Source organism: Bufo bufo, chromosome 7 (genome assembly GCF_905171765.1).
Source record: "Bufo bufo chromosome 7, aBufBuf1.1, whole genome shotgun sequence".
Taxonomy (NCBI): Eukaryota; Metazoa; Chordata; class Amphibia; order Anura; family Bufonidae; genus Bufo; species Bufo bufo.
In genome coordinates, this window is record NC_053395.1 from 33,556,284 (window position 1) to 33,574,707 (window position 18,424).

The 18,424-nt window shown below is 49.4% G+C and overlaps 1 protein-coding gene across 1 annotated transcript in view; it reads right to left on the bottom strand.

The window, feature by feature from the left end:
• LOC121008731 (kinesin-like protein KIF19) overlaps positions 1-18,424 on the bottom strand; it is a 62,959-nt gene that overhangs the window by 15,236 nt on the left and 29,299 nt on the right. The window contains exons 12-16 of the mRNA XM_040441426.1: positions 16,911-17,094; positions 15,683-15,953; positions 13,627-13,748; positions 2,429-2,586; positions 648-750 (exon numbers count right to left, since the gene is read on the bottom strand). Of these exons, the coding sequence (XP_040297360.1) occupies positions 648-750; positions 2,429-2,586; positions 13,627-13,748; positions 15,683-15,953; positions 16,911-17,094 (838 nt within the window). The remainder of the gene's footprint in view (positions 1-647; positions 751-2,428; positions 2,587-13,626; positions 13,749-15,682; positions 15,954-16,910; positions 17,095-18,424) is intronic.

Consider the following 18,424-nt stretch of genomic DNA (forward strand, 5'->3'; position numbering starts at 1 on the left):
CCATGCAATAATGAAGTGATCAAATAGCAAAGTTGTTAGATGCCCAACTAATACCACCATGCAGTGCCTAAATAATGCTTCCATATAGTGATTAAATAGCAACGTTATACAATGCCCAATGAATAAAACCATACAGTTCCCAAATAATGCTGCCAAATGGTGCTAAACAGCAAAGTTATATAGTGTCTAACCAATATACCATTCTGTGCCCAAATAATATCAGCCCCCAGCCCAAATATTCACCCACAGCCTACTGATCCATCTGAGGTAAATGTAGACAGTATATGGCCGTTGGTTTTCCTCCGCACAGTGCTGGTGGTGTAGTGAGATGATCCTTCTAGAGATTACGGGAAGGTTGGATGTTTAGAAAAGCAACTGTAAGTCTATTTCTCCACAAGGGAATTTAGCAGAGGACACGGGCCACAGGACCTCCTGAACATTTGACGGAGCTGGTAGATGCCCATTTGCCCTCTCTATAACCTTGCAGTGGTTGCAGACGTAGCCTCCATACTTGGTCCTTGGTTTCTCTATAGTGTGACCACCACCACCACCACCAACCTGCTGAGTGATAGGTACACCAGCATGCTACCAGCAATCATCTATTCCAATTTTAGCATCTTCTAGGACAAAACAATCATATCACTGACCTGATGTTTTGGGGTCCTCAAATGGTGAAAGGGTGTTAGGCTCAGGGAAGAATTTTGTCTTGTGGGCTTCAATCCAGGAGTTGATTTAGAAGTCCCGCAGTCACTGGTGTAAAAATATGGTTACGTTAACTTTTCAGTTTTTATATATCATAGAGGTGCCACAGTAGTGGGCCGCCTACCCGCGTCTATCATCTATTACTGGAGGAGAACTAAAATGGGAGCTCTGTTGTGCCACTGCGAGGGTCAGCAACCTTCAGCACACCAGCTGCTGTGAAACTACAACTCCAAGCATGTACATATTCTCAGTTATCCTCGTAACTGCTACAGAAGTGAAAGGAGGATTCTGGGAGTTGTAGTTTTAGAACAGCTGGAGTGCCGGAAGGTTGCTGATCCCTGTACTTCTGGCTGTAGAAGGATCCTCCAGTGGGCCAATTCGATGACACAAAAATGGGCCGTAAAGCTCCAGCAGAAGACAACCCCTTGTAGAGGTGAGCCCATCACTTTCAACGGTCAGTTCCTCATGGGATGCTTAACAAATAGCCAATGGGATCTTATTGATGATGTGTCCTGTGTCTGCAATGGTGACAGAGATTGCAATGTGGACAGGGGAGAATTGTTTTACAACCAAAATACCCCTTTTTAAAGGAGTTTTCTGGATATTAAATATTTATAATTAAATAAATAAATAGTAATTTAATAATTAAATTGTGATCCTCTATCTTCAGGATAGGTCATCAATATATGACCGGGGGTTGGCGTCTTTCAGGATCCCTGCTGATTAGCTGTTGGAAAGAGTTGCGGCACTCGGGAAAAAGCTGCAGCCTTTTCCTCTGCGAGAGCCGTCGCGTCCATCGGCCTTTGTGCAGCTTAGTCCCATTGAAGTGAATGGGATTGAGCTGCAATACCAAGGACAGCCGCTGTACATTGGACGGCACTGTGCTTGGTATAGTATGAAGCGGCTGCAGCGCTCATCAGTGCTGCGGACTCTTCAAACATGTGATCAGCGGGGGTGCCCGGAGTCGGATTCTAACGAGGGCACCAATATTTAAAGGGAACCTGTCACCATGATTTTGCGCACAGAGCTGGGGACATGGGCTGCTAGATGGCCACTAGCACATCTGCAGTACCCAGGTCCCACAGCTCTCTGTGCTTTTATTGTGTTAAAAAAACCTTTTGAATGATATGCAAATTAGCTGATATGAGTCCTGTAGCCGGAGATGAGTCAAGCGTCAAGGAGCCCAGCACCGCCCCGCGTCCTCCGAATCTCCTCCTTGCCGGCTGACGTCACAGAGCTGGAGCGCCGAAATCTCGCGATGCGCGAGCTAGCGCATGCGCAGTGTCGGCATCATGTTCATTCCCTGTGCTGGCATCAGCACAGGGAACGAACTACGCATGCGCTAGCTCGCGCATCGCGAGATTTCGTCGCTCCAGCTCTGTGACGTCAGCCGGCAAGGAGGAGATTCGGAGGACGCGGGGCGGTGCTGGGCTCCTTGACGCTTGACTCATCTCCGGCTACAGGACTCATATCAGCTAATTTGCATATCACTCAAAAGGTTTTTTTAACACAATAAAAGCGCGGAGAGCTGTGGGACCTGGGTACTGCAGATGTGCTAGTGGCCATCTAGCAGCCCATGTTCCCAGCTCTGTGCGCAAAATCATGGTGACAGGTTCGCTTTAACTCACGGAAAACCTCTATTAAATTCATATATTTGGCAGCTGAATAACTGGAACATTAGTATACGGTCATACAGGGGGAAACAGTAGGTGACTAGGTGTAATACCTGTCTGAATCGACGGTGTAAGGAGACAAGCTGTATCTTGTGCAGTACCCACCGCTCTTCTTCCTGTCACTCACTGCTTTTTCTTGTTGTTCTATATCCAGGTGCAGGAGTGAACCTCCATTATTCTCCGGGTCAACCCCATTTTGCACTGTATCGTCCTGTAAAATGATAAATAACGGAATTATCTGAATCAGATTTTAAAAAATGTACGTTATTATAACCTAAAAAACAGTACGGCTAACAGGTGGCACATGCCAGGGCCCAATGGGTTTGGTGGACCCATGGAGATCTAGGTAAAGGTAGGGTAAACAGGGGATCCACTGTGAATGTCTGCCAGGGGTCCTCATACACCTAGAGTTGGTCCTGAATGGGAGTACCAGGCTGCAGATCGAGGACCCTAAGGCCCGGTCACACGGTCAGGATTTTTACATGGATTTTGGGTGTGAAATTCACAATAAATCCAATGATAATCTGCATGCCGTGGATACGAATGGGATTTCCGCAGTCCATCCACATGTGATGGAAACTTTCTACAGATTTATAGCTGTGGCATGTGCGGCAATGTGAACATTGAGGTGTTGTTTGCACCAGGAGCATGTCACCAAGGGGCCCCGCCTTGGTAGAGTAAGAGCCATAGTCCAGGTGTCCATTAAAGTAGTTGGGGGACACCATATAGATAGTGTAGCTGGTTCAGCTATTTCAGGGCGGGCTTTTACTGGGAACAGGCAATGTGTTGGGTGGGTGCCTGTTCTCCATGCTCCAGTCCGGAACTTAGGGCATGCTCATGTCCAGGGATCCTATTTAATCCTGCTACTGGATCTTGGGTGTGTCTCACTCTGGAGTGTCTTGTGAAGCAGAGTCCTGGTGAGACTCTGTGTGAGTGGTCTCAGCGGGGTGGGCTGAGGGGCCACGAGGATAGGCGATAGCCTGAACTTTGGGGGACGCGGTGACGCCTGTGAAACAAGGATCACGAGGCCAGAGTCGGGAGGACTACTGGGCCACAATCCCCCAAAAGGTATTGAAGTGTCACAGCCTGGAGGTTGCTGGACTGAATGGCTGAGGAAAGCCGCATTTGTGCTCCATGTGTGAACTGGGCTCTCTAGGCGAGTCAGGGTTACGCTTATGTGTTTAGTTAGAGCCTAGCCGGGCAAGGGTTTGTTATTTTGTCTGGATGTCACACGTAATAAGTTGAAGCTGTGACTTCTTAACTTGTGCTTTGCTAAAGTGTCTGAAATAAAACAAGAGTTTGGACATTATAATCGTGTCTGCGAAGATATCCGTGATTGTGACCCCCTGAAAAGAGACGATCCCTTACAATTGGTGGAGGATACGGGGAAGTTGTCCATGAGAGAAGGGCAACGGTCGGTTGCTAGGGGCAATGCTGAGACTGCAGGTGCTGCTAAAAGCAGTTTTTTGCCGTGTGTGGAGTTAAAGGGCCGGAAGCTTTTTTTTTTTGTCCAGTGGAGCAGGTGCTGCTCATAAGAGTGTGGACTATTTTGCTGTGGTGCAAGTAAAACTGCAGTGAATTAAAGGGCCAGTAGCCCAGCAAAAGTGGACTTGTGGCTGAAAGTTTTTCCTGCTACCGTGGGTCTCGGGGAAGAGTACGTCCGGCGGCGCTGGCGCATACAGCAGGCAGAAGAAATGGCCATAGCAATTGGCTACACTAAAAATGAATTGGCGAAATTTGATGCAGAGCGAGAGGCTTTGGAGGCACAGTTGCAGCTGGCCTTGAGAAATGGGTTCTCAACGCTGTATGGACCCTGTACAAGAGGCTGGTGGTGTGTCGGGACTATCGGGGGGAAAAGCAAAGATATGCCGTTGCCAAGGGCAACCGTCGGGAAGATAAAGAGGGGGGGAGCGGTTCAGCTCTCAGGAGGTCGAGTGTTCCCTACCAGGGGAGACAGAGTCCTAGAGAGGACGTGCCGAGGATCTGCGAGGCTGTTGCTAAGGGCAACCAACCGCAACAGGGTGCGGCTGCCCAGCAGTTATGGAGCGGAGCAGGTGGCTTATATTCTGTGGCTGGAGATCCCAAGGACAGGTCTCCTGAGAGTGTGACTCCACATCTGGAAGGAGGATGGAGTCACAGCGTTTCTCGTAGCAACCACTGCAGTCAGGAGGCTGCAGGTGACTTTGTAATGGAGGATCCTGGAGTATCCTTGGATTCTGGGACTGCCGAACCCGTGAAATCGCTGGGTAAGATCGCTCCTGTTATTAATTATGTGACAGACCCAGTGACAGTGAGTCGGCGGCAGGGGATACCTGCTGGGAGGGTGAGTGATAAATCACCGAGGCGAGGAACTGTCTCGGAAGTGTGTGACATTGGAGAAAACGCAGGGTCTGAACAGGCGGGTAAGCCTGTTGCGGTTGTTCCCTTGCAGGACTTTGCAGGGAAGAAGGTTGTGTTGCCCAAAATGCCCGTGACCAACGCTAGGCATGGGGTGGCAAAAATTAGAGACCCTATGATGGCCCGGGTAAGAGGTAGCACAATATGGAAACCTGAGATAAATAAAGTGGTAAATATGCTGGACAGACATGCGGTTAATGAGGACTGTCCGGTAGTTCTCACCGAGTGTGAGGCTATAGTGTGTCATGGTCTTACCTTCTTGCTGTTCTCCTTCGTTTGACATGTGCTGGCGGCCATCTTGGTTTCTGGGTTTCTTGTAGCCTCCCACCCTGCGGCTCCTCCTTCCCACTGGGAGGAGCTGGATGCCTAGCTCATATATATAGGAGGTCTGTGGCTTCAGTTCCTTGCTTGGTCCCCCTGTGTTCACATGCTTCTAGACTGCTGCTTCTGGTTCCTGATCCTGGTTTCGTCCGACTACCCTGCTGGTTCCTGATCCTGGTTTCGTCCGACTACCCTGCTGGTTCCTGATCCTGGCTTCGTCTGACTACCCTGCTGGTTCCTGATCCTGGCTTCGTCTGACTACCCTTCTGGTTCCTGACCTCTGGCTTCGCAAAGACTCTGCTTCGGTTTCGCCATCCGTTTGGACTTTTGCTTTACAGCTTTATTTTCAATAAAGCCTTCTTATTTTCACTTATCCCTTGTTGTACGTCTGGTTCATGGTTCCGTGACATTAGGACCAAGCCATGAATTCTGACGGTACAGGGCCATCCTCGCTACCCACGCTGGTTGCCAGACTTGATCAGCAGGATCACCTAGTGGGTCGGTTCGCTGTGGCGTTGCAAACCCTGCTTGAACGCACGGCTCTTTTAGCTCCCGTTGCCGATGGGTCGGTTGTCGCTCCTGGGCCCGCTCCTACTGCCGCTCCGGTTGTTGCGCCAGAGTCTACCCCGACACCTGTTGTTGCACCTGCGGTGTTTCGGGGTATGACCGGTTCTGCCCCTCTTCCACAGCGCTTTGGGGGAGAGCCAACTCAGTGCCGAGGTTTCCTTAACCAGGTGGGCATTTATTTCGAGTTGCTGCCACATGCCTTTCCCACTGAGAGATCAAAGGTGGGCTTCTTGATCTCGCTGCTCTCGGACAAGGCCTTGGCCTGGGCCAGCCCTTTATGGGAGAACAACAATCCGGTGGTTGCCGAGTTTTCCGGTTTTGTTGCTTCTCTTCGGAAGGTATTCGATGTGCCGGCTCGTGCTGCCTCTGCTGCGAAGCTCCTTATGTCCATCAGACAGGGTTCACGATCCGTAGCTGAATACGCCATTGAGTTTCGTACCCTGGCAGCAGAGGTGGGCTGGAATAATGAGGCTCTGGTCGCTGCTTTCTCTCATGGTCTCTCGGATGCCTTGAAGGATGAGGTTGCAGCTAAGGACCTACCAGTGGAGCTCGAGTCTCTTATTTCTTTCCTGATTTTGATTGACACCAGACTCAGGGAGAGACCTTCCTTTAAGGAGAGCCTGCAGAGGTTTTCTAACAGATTGGCGCCTACGTTTGCTGTCCCACCCGTGCCTCCCTCTCCTCCCACGCCTCCTGGGGATGACTTGTCTGGGGGTGAACCCATGCAGCTGGGGTTTGCTCGCCTGTCCGAGGGGGAGAGGGTACTCCGGAGACGCGAGGGCCGATGCATGTACTGTGGTCTCGGTGGGCATTTTCGGTTGGCATGTCCGAACCGTCCGGGAAACGCTCGCACCTGAGATCCTGTCGGGGGCAGATCTTGGGTGGAGTCTCCTCGTCCCCGGTTTCCCGTGTTGACAAACCACTGATCACTGTTGTCCTCTCCTGGGTCGGGGGCTCGGTGACGACCCAGGCGTTGGTGGACTCTGGTGCTGGTGGTTTGTTCATTGATAATGTGTTCGCTGCCGCCAATTCCATTCCTCTGCAGGCTCGAGGTTCCCCACTGGCTCTTGAGGCGATAGACGGCAGACCCCTTCTGCCGCCACACGTGACTCATGAGACCCTTCCAGTGGGGATAGCCATTGGTGCCGTTCACAGAGAGTCGGTCTGCCTCCAGGTTATTTCGTCTCCACACTACTCGGTGGTCTTGGGGTACCCCTGGCTCCGGAAGCATAATCCGACTTTCGATTAGAGATCGGCCGAGATCCTCTCGTGGTCACCGCAGTGTGGGGCTAGTTGCATCCATGGGTCTGTCAAGTTGCTGTGTACTTCCTCGGACTCTCTGTTGCCTCCTGAATACGAGGAGTACCGGGATGTATTCGATAAGGTGCGCGCGGTTGCCCTACCTCCGCACCGCCCATACGATTGTGCCATAGAGTTACAATCTGGTGCCGTTCCTCCTCGTGGCAAAGTCTATCCACTGTCGGTAGCGGAGAATGAGGCCATGGAGGAGTACGTGAGGGAGGCGCTTTCACGCGGACACATTCGCAAATCCTCGTCCCCGGCAGGGGCTGGATTTTTCTTTGTGAAAAAGAAGGGCGGTGAGTTGAGGCCTTGCATCGATTACAGGGGTCTCAATCGCATCACGATCAAGAACTCTTACCCGATACCCTTGATTTCCGAGCTGTTCGATCGCCTTAAAGGGGCCACGGTCTTTACCAAACTCGACCTGAGGGCGGCATATAACCTGGTAAGGATCAAGGCGGGCGATGAGTGGAAGACCGCGTTTAACACCAGGACCGGTCATTATGAATCCTTGGTTATGCCCTTTGGGTTGTGCAATGCGCCCGCAGTCTTTCAGGAATTCATCAACGATGTTTTCCGTGACCTGTTGCAGCAGTGTGTGGTGGTCTATTTGGATGACATCTTGGTATATTCTGAATCCATGGAGGCCCACATTCTGGATGTCAGACGAGTGTTGCAACGGTTACGAGAGAACAAGCTGTTCGGTAAGCTTGAGAAATGCGAATTTCACCGATCCCAGGTAACCTTCTTAGGTTACATCATTTCCGCTGAGGGGTTCTCCATGGATCCTGAGAAGGTTTCGGCTGTCTTACAGTGGCCCCAGCCCAGTGGTCTTCGTTCCCTGCAGCGCTTTTTGGGCTTCGCCAATTATTATCGGAAGTTCATCAGGGACTTTTCCATGCTAGCCAAGCCTCTCACGGATCTGACCAGGAAGGGCAGTAATTCCCAGGTCTGGCCGCTCGAGGCCATCCGAGCTTTTGAGGCTCTAAAGTCCGCCTTTGTGTCGGCTCCGATTCTGTCGCATCCCAACCCTGGGTTGCCCTTTGTCCTCGAGGTGGACGCGTCTGAGACGAGAGTAGGCGCCCTTCTGTCTCAGCGTAGAACACCAGAGGGTCCTCTGCTTCCTTGTGGGTTTTACTCCCGTAAACTGTCTTCCGCGGAGTGCAACTATCAGATTGGTGACAGGGAGTTATTGGCCATCGTGCAGGCCCTTAAAGAATGGAGGCACTTGCTCGAGGGTTCGGTGGTTCCGGTCCTCATCCTGCCGGACCACAAGAATCTGACCTACCTTTCTGAGGCCAAGAGATTGACACCACGTCAGGCCAGATGGGCTCTGTTCTTGTCACGTTTTAATTACGTGGTCTCCTACCTACCCGGTTCCAAGAACATCAGGGCGGATGCCTTATCACGGCAGTACTCCGAGCTGTCCAGGGAGGAGTCGATTCCGACTTCGGTCATACCTCCGAATCAGATCTTGGCCGCCATTCGCACCAGCCTGACCTCTCCCCTGGGTGAGCAGATTTTGGCGGCTCAATCTGGTGCTCCCTCTGGGAGACCCAACGGCAGATGTTTTGTGCCTGAGGAGTTGCGCACTCGATTGTTGCGAACCTACCATAACTCCAAGACCGCGGGGCATCCTGGAAAGAATCAGCTGTCCTGGGCTGTTTCACGTCTGTTCTGGTGGCCTTCCCTACGTTCCGACATCGCCGCATATGTAGCGGCATGCTCCGTTTGTGCCCAGAGTAAGTCCCCTCGGCACCTTCCGTTGGGCCTTCTGCAACCCATAGCCACCGGGGAGCGCCCATGGTCACACCTGGGGATGGATTTCATTGTGGACCTCCCTGCATCCCGAGGCCATACGGTCATTCTCATGATTGTGGATCGGTTTTCCAAAATGTGCCACTGTGTTCCTCTCAAGAAGTTACCCTCTGCACAAGAGTTGGCCACGATTTTTGCCAGGGAGGTCTTCCGGTTGCACGGTTTGCCCAAGGAGATTGTGTCGGATCGGGGGAGTCAGTTTGTGTCCAGGTTCTGGCGCGCCTTTTGCTCCCAGTTGGGGATTCATCTCTCCTTCTCCTCGGCCTACCACCCTCAGTCCAATGGGGCCGCAGAACGATCCAATCAGGCCTTGGAGCAATTCCTTCGTTGCTATGTCTCCGATCACCAAGACAATTGGGTTGACCTCCTGCCTTGGGCTGAGTTTGCCAGGAACACGGCGGTGAACTCTTCCTCTGGGACGTCTCCCTTCATGGCCAATTATGGGTTCCAACCTGCCGTGTTACCGGAGGTATTCTCTCCCCAGGATATTCCGGCTGTGGAGGATCACCTTTCCGTCCTACGTGCTTCTTGGGTACTGATCCAGAAGTCCCTTGAGGTCTCTGCGCAGCGCCAGAGACTCCAGGCTGATCGCAGACGAGCGCCTGCTCCTTCCTACCAGGTCGGAGACCGTGTATGGTTGTCCACCCGCAACCTCAAACTTCGAGTGCCCACTCCCAAGCTGGCGCCTCGCTTTGTTGGCCCCTTCCGAGTGCTTCGCAGGGTAAACCCGGTAGCCTATGCCCTTGCGCTTCCTCCTGGCATGCGGATCTCCAACGTGTTTCATGTCTCCCTGTTGAAGCCACTGGTGTGTAATCGTTTCACTTCCTCGGTTCCTCGGCCTCGTCCGGTCCAAGTGGGTAATCGTGAGGAGTATGAGGTGAGCAATATCCTGGACTCACGCCTGGTCCGCGGTCGGGTGCAGTTTTTGGTCCATTGGCGTGGTTATGGTCCAGAGGAGCGTTCCTGGGTTCCCTCCGCAGATGTCCATGCTCCTGCCTTGCTCCGAGCCTTCCACGCACGCTTCCCTCAGAAACCGTTCTTTACTCCGCGGAGGAGGGGCCCTTGAGGGGGAGGTACTGTCATGGTCTTACCTTCTTGCTGTTCTCCTTCGTTTGACATGTGCTGGCGGCCATCTTGGTTTCTGGGTTTCTTGTAGCCTCCCACCCTGCGGCTCCTCCTTCCCACTGGGAGGAGCTGGATGCCTAGCTCATATATATAGGAGGTCTGTGGCTTCAGTTCCTTGCTTGGTCCCCCTGTGTTCACATGCTTCTAGACTGCTGCTGCTTCTGGTTCCTGATCCTGGTTTCGTCCGACTACCCTGCTGGTTCCTGATCCTGGTTTCGTCCGACTACCCTGCTGGTTCCTGATCCTGGCTTCGTCTGACTACCCTGCTGGTTCCTGATCCTGGCTTCGTCTGACTACCCTTCTGGTTCCTGACCTCTGGCTTCGCAAAGACTCTGCTTCGGTTTCGCCATCCGTTTGGACTTTTGCTTTACAGCTTTATTTTCAATAAAGCCTTCTTATTTTCACTTATCCCTTGTTGTACGTCTGGTTCATGGTTCCGTGACATAGTGACAGCTGGGACTGATGGACTTGCTGCCGTAAATTCGCCCCGTACATGAGAGAAGGTTGTTCCGTGATTTGTGGGGTAGAAACACTTCTGCAGTCGGTCACGTAACTCCCGCAGAACTGGTACCTAGCCCATTAAATGAAGTGACCATTAGAAACAGTGGAGCTGATAAGGTGCAAAGTGATGGTACCATGTTTGCCGAAATGCATAATGGGAATGGGATGTCATGTGAAATATGTGATAATAATGACATGCCTTTTCCTTTGCAGGCTGTGATTGGTGAAGAAGCTCTCCCTGTTGGTAAACGTGTCTGATGTAAAAGTGTTGATAAATGTTGAAGGAACACCGCTAGTAGACCCCATTCTAGACAATGTGGCGGGGCTAGAGTATGTATCACATGTACCAGAAGTGGGTATGCAGTCTCCATGGGGTTCTATGGTTACTGAGGAAATGTCCAATGTGGGGATTAGCTCGTGTGTGCCCCTAGAGGTCAGGGATGATAATGACAAGAGTGGGACACGTGATATATGTAATGTGGCTGATAGCAGCTCAGAGAGCGAGGCTGCCATGTCAGTTTCTGGTGAAACTAAGGTGGTTACTAGTAGCAACCAGATGACAGTTATACCTGACGGGACGAGAGCTGAGTGGGGAGACGGCAACCTAGTGTCTGAGACCCATACCCAGGCAGGGGTAGATGACCTGACAGGTCAATACAGCTACAAACTTGAAGATTTTTTCCCTCGCTTCGCATTGTCCCTAGATACACTAGAGAAGGGACTAGCGGTAATCGCAGAGCAACTGCAGAAAGCTCCAGAGGAGTCACGGGAAGTGACTCAGAAAGAGATGTATGAACTGAAGGATCTAGAGTCACAAATAGAAGCGGAAATTCTCCAACTTCAAGAGGAACTTGTAGCTTCTGAGCGATCCAGACGTCATGCAGAGCAGGAAAGGGATGAGCTGGCTGATGAGGTCTTAAACAGCGCCTCAGAAAAATCTGCTCTCTTGGAGGAAAAAAGACATTTGGAAGCCAGGATGGTGGACCTGGACCACCAGAGACAAACTGTGTCTAGATTGGAGAAGAAACAGAAGAAGTTTGACCAGCTCCTGGTTGAAGAGAAATACATATCGGCTCCATATACCAAAGAACGTGACCGAGCGGAGGCTGATGCTCGGGAGAAGGAGACCAAAGCCCTCTCCTTGGCCAGAGCCCTTGGAAAAGTGCTTGAGGAGCGAGATAAATTTGAGAGGCTGAACAGGCAACTCAGAGCAGAGATGGAAAATCTCCTGAGCTCAAAAGAAGACGTCGGGAAGAACGTCTTTGGGTTAGAGATATCTAAGCGTGCTCTCGAGCAACAGGTAGAAAATGAGAAACCTGAAGAGGAGAGTCCTCTGAAAGATGTCAAGAAGTCTAAGCCAGAGCCTGTTAAGAATGGGACTGGAGATGGTGGCGCCGTGGTGCCGGCCAAGGCAGAGAAGAAGATAGAAGATGTATCTGCTGAACCAGTTGATGGAGCTGATGTGGATGCAGAAGACAAGATATTCATGGCAATGTGTGGACAGGACCTGGTCATGAAAGACATTTCCTCTGCTGTCAATGCTCTCCAGAAAGCCAGCAGTCTTCTGGGGAAGAAATACGGGGAGACGGATGACCAGTATGAGGATCCTGTCTACAACAATGGACTGGCTCTCCCGAATCTTGCCCGAAAGGAGAACAATATCCTGGGTGATGAGCCTATGGAGAAAATACCAGAAGACGACGAGTCTAGTGAAGACCCTGGTGTCCCCAGTAACTCCAACCTTGATGAGAAAGAGGAGGAGGGGTTTAGATTGGAAGTATATGATGCCGTGTCTGAGAAGGATGAGAAAGCTAACAAAGTGAATGAAGACTCCAAAGGAGACTCAAAGGCTGAAGAAGCTAAGGCCGATGAGTTGGAGTGGGAGAAATCCTCAGATGTTTCAAAGACCAAGGATAAGGCTGAAGAGGGGTCTGCCGAAGTGGGGAGAGCCACTGAAGAAGCAGAACACTCTGATACTGAAGCCAAACCTGAGGTAACCCCTGTGGGGACTAAAGAAAAAAGAGAAGTGCTATCTGATGATAGAATAAAGAAACAAAGTGAGTGGGAACACCAGGTGACATTAGAGCGGCTGAAGGGTGGTTTAAAACTGACCAACCAGATCTCCAACAAAAGCAGGAGGCGAGAGCTCCCTATGGAAAACGCGGCTGTAAATGTTGCGGAAGTTAAGGGTTGTGGGCCTAAGAAAAAATCTAGAAAAGAAGTAAGCCAGAAAGCTAAGTTCTCCGGCGAAGAGGAGACAGAGGAGGCCCTTAGACACTGTAGTCTAGGTAGCAAGGCAGTGTTTATGACAAACCAAGCTCTGATGGCCTGGGTCTGGCAAAATAAAGGGAAGCATGTGACGCTGGCCATCTCTTCCAGGGGGAACGTTGAGCCGGAAGATGGCAGTATAATGCGGATGCCCTGTCACGAGCATCCAGTTGGTACATGTGTTCACCCCCACAGGTTAAAACAGAGGGGGGAGATATGTGGCAATATGAACATTGAGGTGTTGTTTGCACCAGGAGCGTGTCACCAAGGGGCCCGGCCTTGGTGGAGTAAAAGCCCTAGTCCAGTTGTCCACTAAAGTAGTTGGCGGACACCATATAGATAGTGTAGCTGGTTCAGCTATTTCAGGGCGGGCTTTTACTGGGAACAGGCAATGTGTTGGGTGGGTGCCTGTTCCCCATGCTCCAGTCCGGGACTTAGGGCATGCTCATGTCCAGGGATCCTATTTAATCCTGCTACTGGATCTTGGGTGTGACTCACTCTGGAGTGTCTTGTGAAGCAGGGTCCTGGTGAGGCTCTGTGTGAGTGGTCTCAGCTGGGTGGGCTGAGGGGCCACGAGGCTAGGCGATAGCCTGAACTTTGGGGGACGCGGTGATGCCTGTGAAACAAGGATCACGAGGCCAGAGTCGGGAGGACTACTGGGCCACAATCCCCCAAAAGGTATTGAAGTGTCACAGCCTGGAGGTTGCTGGACTGAATGGCTGAGGAAATTTGCAGCAGAAATTAGTAGCATGCAACTTATTCTGTGTGAAAAAGCAGAGGATCAGCCTCACTGAATGACCATGGGGCTAACCCGTGGATCTTGTAGTAATATACTGTACATATAGGATTTGCTAAGCAAATGCATAAATAAAGCACTGAAGCAAGAATAATAACAAAAAAAAAAATATATATATATATATATAAATATATACATCCATGTATAACAATATACTTTAAGTCTGCCTGATAACAGGGAGTGCAGCTGCTCCAGTCGGCCTATCGTTCCACCCTCTATCTCCTTTGAGTATGATTGATGAAGCTTCTCCAGCAGCTCTGGACCAAGAGCCTTGTCATCTGCAAAATCAACAGGTCACAGAAAGGAAAACAAGGGAATATGGAAATAAGGAAGCACAAGATGCATACATTATACACATCAAGACAACATAAAAATTCAGGTATGTCCTTGATCAAACTACCCTTCTCCTGTCACACGCCAAGGAATCCAGGAAGCTAAGCTATAAGGAACTGATTGGTGGGGTCGTGATACTGATGGCCACCAGTGATTTTCTTTACCTAACAAGCAGGGGTCAGCAACCACCAGCACTCCAACTGTTGTGAAACTACAACTCCCAGCATGTGCACTGTTTCAAAACGTGAATTCTAAAGATTTGAGAATAAATAAGCTTACGCAGGCTAAGTGAATAAATATGTTTACTAAGTGTGAATAAATATAAGAGAATTCAGACAAATCACATACAGCAGAGTAAAAACTAAATAATCATCGCCGGCCTACATATTCAATATGGGGTAGGACTCCGGTCGGCCATGTTGTTGCACATGAACGACACCCCAGGGTGTACAAGAGAAAGGGCAAATCAATTCATCTTACCTAGAATGAAGTCTTCAATGTTTTTTTTTAGCATTTCCTCCCATTTTGGCCACTTTATTTTAGTGATTTTTCTTTATATATAAAAGAGACAGAATTAAGGGGGACAGAACAAATCAGCTCTTCAAAATACCCTTACAAGACAGCACTTGCTGGGCCATTTTGGAAACTCTCATAGAAGTGAATGGATCGTGCTGGGAGTTGTAGTTTCACAGCAGCCAGAGGCTGCATCTATCATCTCTGCACTGATGCTGTAAAGATCATCACCGCGGCATTGTGAGGAACCCTACCCAACAGCTCCACATATCTCAGCCTCCTAGATGGAAAAGCAGGATATATGTTGTGAAATTGTACATTGCAATCAAACACGTTTACCCCATAGTAGTGATATTGGGGGGGATACTAGTCTTTAGTTTCAGTAGCGCAAATTTAAGGCCATACCCACCCATAGGCACACTTACTGAACAGGACCAGGATGAGGCAAGGGATGGAGGTGGAGCTGCAGGACTAGTGGACTACTACAGATACGTGGCAGGGTGGCCCTGCACTGAGGACTGCACATATGTGGATGGGGTCTGGGAATGGAAGGCATCTTCCAAAATAGAAAAAAAAAACTCCTGTTCCCTTTGATCCCCATGTACCATCTGGCTAGTCCGACATTTTAAGGGGTTTGTCTAGATTCATACAGTGGGTCCCCCTTCAGACTTGAGGAGTCCATAAACACTTGATCTAATGTGTGGAGGCCTGCTGACTGTCCCTTGACTAAAGTCAGAGGGCAATGTCAGACTTCCACATCCCCAATCCTTTCTTCTGCTGCCAGTTCTGTTGACTCCTGGTTCTCATTGAGGAGATCCTTCTTTGAGATCCACCTTTATATTGAGGAGGCCGCACAGAAACTGCCTCCATTCTTTGCTGCCGTTTATGCGGCCAAGGTATATCTTCTGCAACTGCGCCTAGAAACAACAGGTCCTTTCTTGGCATGGTGTCCTGATATTAATCAGGGCTAAAACATTAGTCGCCAAACTGAAAAACCGCAGCAGAAACCCACTAAAAAAGGCAAAATCAGAAAATTATGCACTTACAGGCAATGCTCCACGGGAAAAAATTGTGCAAATTAGCTTTTCTACAGAAGGAAGACAACTGTCTCTCTAGTGCCACCTATAGGTAACTACCCTCCAAGCCAGTGTCTGACCTAATCATGTTTCAAGGCTCTTATAGGTCAGATATTAACTTACGGGGTTGCTACCGCAAGGACAGCTGCTTGCTTGCTTGCCCCATGCATTATCGGACAAGCCCAACAAGCATGTTAATAGGGGTAAAGGTTTTTGCAGCCATAATCACTTGCAGTTTTATTTTATGCAGTTTTTTTCATTCAGGTACATTTGTGGTCTTTCGTTGTCACCTTCTATGAGAGCCTTTTGCAGATGGATGATCTTTTCACATAAGGCCTTGTACTGCTGGTAGCTCATGATCACAAAGTCCTTCTGGTAGAGTAGACTGCTGTCCTTGCAGACACTCCGGGCCCGTAGCTCTGTATTCCAGACCTGCAACTCGTGGAGTTTGTGCAGCAACCTAAAGACCTCCCGCTGGTCACTACTGAGCTGATCTGGAATCATCTGCTCCAGCTGAGATGTCCTCATTTTAGCTCTTGCCCAAAGTTCTTCCAGTTCCTCCTATGAGGGAAGCATGTGACATTTTCACAGAGAATTTTACAACATACCTAGAGCAAATTAGTGGAATTGCTTCCAGTTTTGGTTTAAAGAAAATTTTAATACAGTTGTGCTTCTCACCAGTAAGGCACCCCCTACTTGTTGGTGAGCCACAGCTGGGGAGGCATATTTGATATAAGTGATTATATGCTGCAAAGGCCGTTCTCAGGCTGCAGCAAACTCTGGCAACATAATTGACTCCTTGTGTGCGGATTTTATTGCTCTACTAGTTTTAGGAGACAAATTTTAAGATGACTCAAGTAAATATTTAGAAATTTTGGCTTAGGCTTCAACCAATGGCGAGGCCCCAGTATACAAAGATTGAGAAGCCATGCTATAGAGGCTGCCAATAGAGCTGCTATGTGGCTTAAAGAGAATGGGGGCCCAAGCTTATGATTCCTCATGAGTGGTGTCAACCAAAGGGCTTCATGTGGACTTATCAATGAAGGAAGAAACACCATGAAGGTCATGCCACCCTTTTCTCCAAGTAAGAAGGGTGAACTAGTACAAGACTTTGGTCTTCAGTCTAGGGATAGAGGTATATCTGGTGGCATGAACCAACAAAAGCAGAAGGTCCTATTTTGCTGATGTCATATCTCCTATAAGAACAACGTTCTGGCAGGATTGACATTTGAGGTCCACCAATTTATTGTTTGGCTACAGATGTGGCAATGAATTTCTCATTTTCACCCAAGTAGTCCACACCTGGCCACTTACAGTCACAACCACCTGGTGTTATATTTCAAGTCAAGCTTGGACACAGACTGATGCACTAGATTAAAACCAACTATGGATCCTCAATAACAGAGAAAACCTAGTAAGCCACAACTTTTGGTCACCACTCAACCCATTCCTGGTGCTTTGGCCCAAATTTTTACATATGTTTCCTATAGAAAGACACATCATTCACGTTATCCATACCATCATAGATGCAGTTTTCTTCTGCTCTGCAAGAAGCACATTAATTTCTTCTCTGGCCACCACGACTTCAAGAGGCTCAACCACATCTGCATCTTCTTCATCCGCCTCGTCCCCTGAGTATATGTCCTCGGTGACCTTATCTCTTCTTGGCCGTGTGGATTCCCGAGCTTTCTCCTGCTCCCAGCTGTATCATGCCAACAAAAATAAAGGAACAGAATGTCGAAGGAGGTAAAAATTCAAAGCGAAAGTGATAATATTTTGCAGTAAGGATATGGCACAAAATAGGAAATTAGCAGATTTCAGTTAACCCCCTCCGCGCGGATATTGGGCTAGCAGAGCTGGAATAAATAGCATTACACGGATAGGGACTGGGGGTAAAAGAAGACACCAGTCCGTCAAGTTCAATCAGTCTTCATTTCTTGCTGTGTTGGTCTTTGCAAATCCCATAGGGTGCCCGTACCTGGAGCATTAGTAGCCGAGAACCACGTGGCAAAAGGGTTTTACCATGGGATGCCTCCGTTTTGCAATTTGGTTTTTGGCTGCACGGCGCATATAGCACCTTGAATTTATTGTACAAGCACCCATAAGATGTGAAACCCCATCTCCAATAATCGGTGCAGTATTTCTGCCACTTTTTTTCTACCTCTAAAGGGCAATATCATGACATAACATGACCGGTTTTCTCTTTGACCAGTTTTACAAATGGACAGCACACGGACGCATGCAAGTCAACGGGGCTATTCACGCATGCACACATCAGATCCAAACTCACCGCAGGTTCTTATCCACTTTTAAGGCTAGTTTCACACTAGCGCTGAACTGTTGCAGTAGGCTGTTCCGGTAGAGGAGCAGCCCGCCAGAGTTCATCATATCCGGCATAGTCAGATACTACCTTTCCCTGCCAGAGCCCATTGACTATAGTGGGACCCGTTGGGGATCCGGCCTGTTTCCGGCACTAATGTCAGATCCCCACCAGACCCTATTATAATCAAAGGGACTGCGGCTGCGGCAGGATCCGGCTGTGCCAGATGCGCTGAACAGTTCAGCACTAGCGTGAAACTATTCTTAATCAAATAGTCATTTTTCATCTACTCTTGTCTGTTTTTGTCAACTTGACCATTTAAGTATGGGACTGAAAAACCAAATGTAATGCACACGGGAATTCATCGTACGCTATCTGTTTTTCATGGATCCCTTTTTTTTTTTTTACAGCCGGAAATCGGACATGGTCGTGTGAATAAACCCTAAGGCCAGAGTGCCGAGGTTTAGTATGGCCTCTGAATTTGGTACCATAATACCAGCCGCATAGTCTCCATAATGGTGGAAGTCACACCGTTCCCAGAAGAGTGCAGGTTGCGCTATCCTAGTACAAGTAAGGCCTCATGTATACGACCGTATTTTGCTTCCGTATCCTGTCCGCATTTCTTGTGGATTGCCAATGGACCCATACATTTCTATGGGTCTGCAAAAAAACGGACGGCACACAGGTGTCATCGTTCTGCTGTCCGCATTCG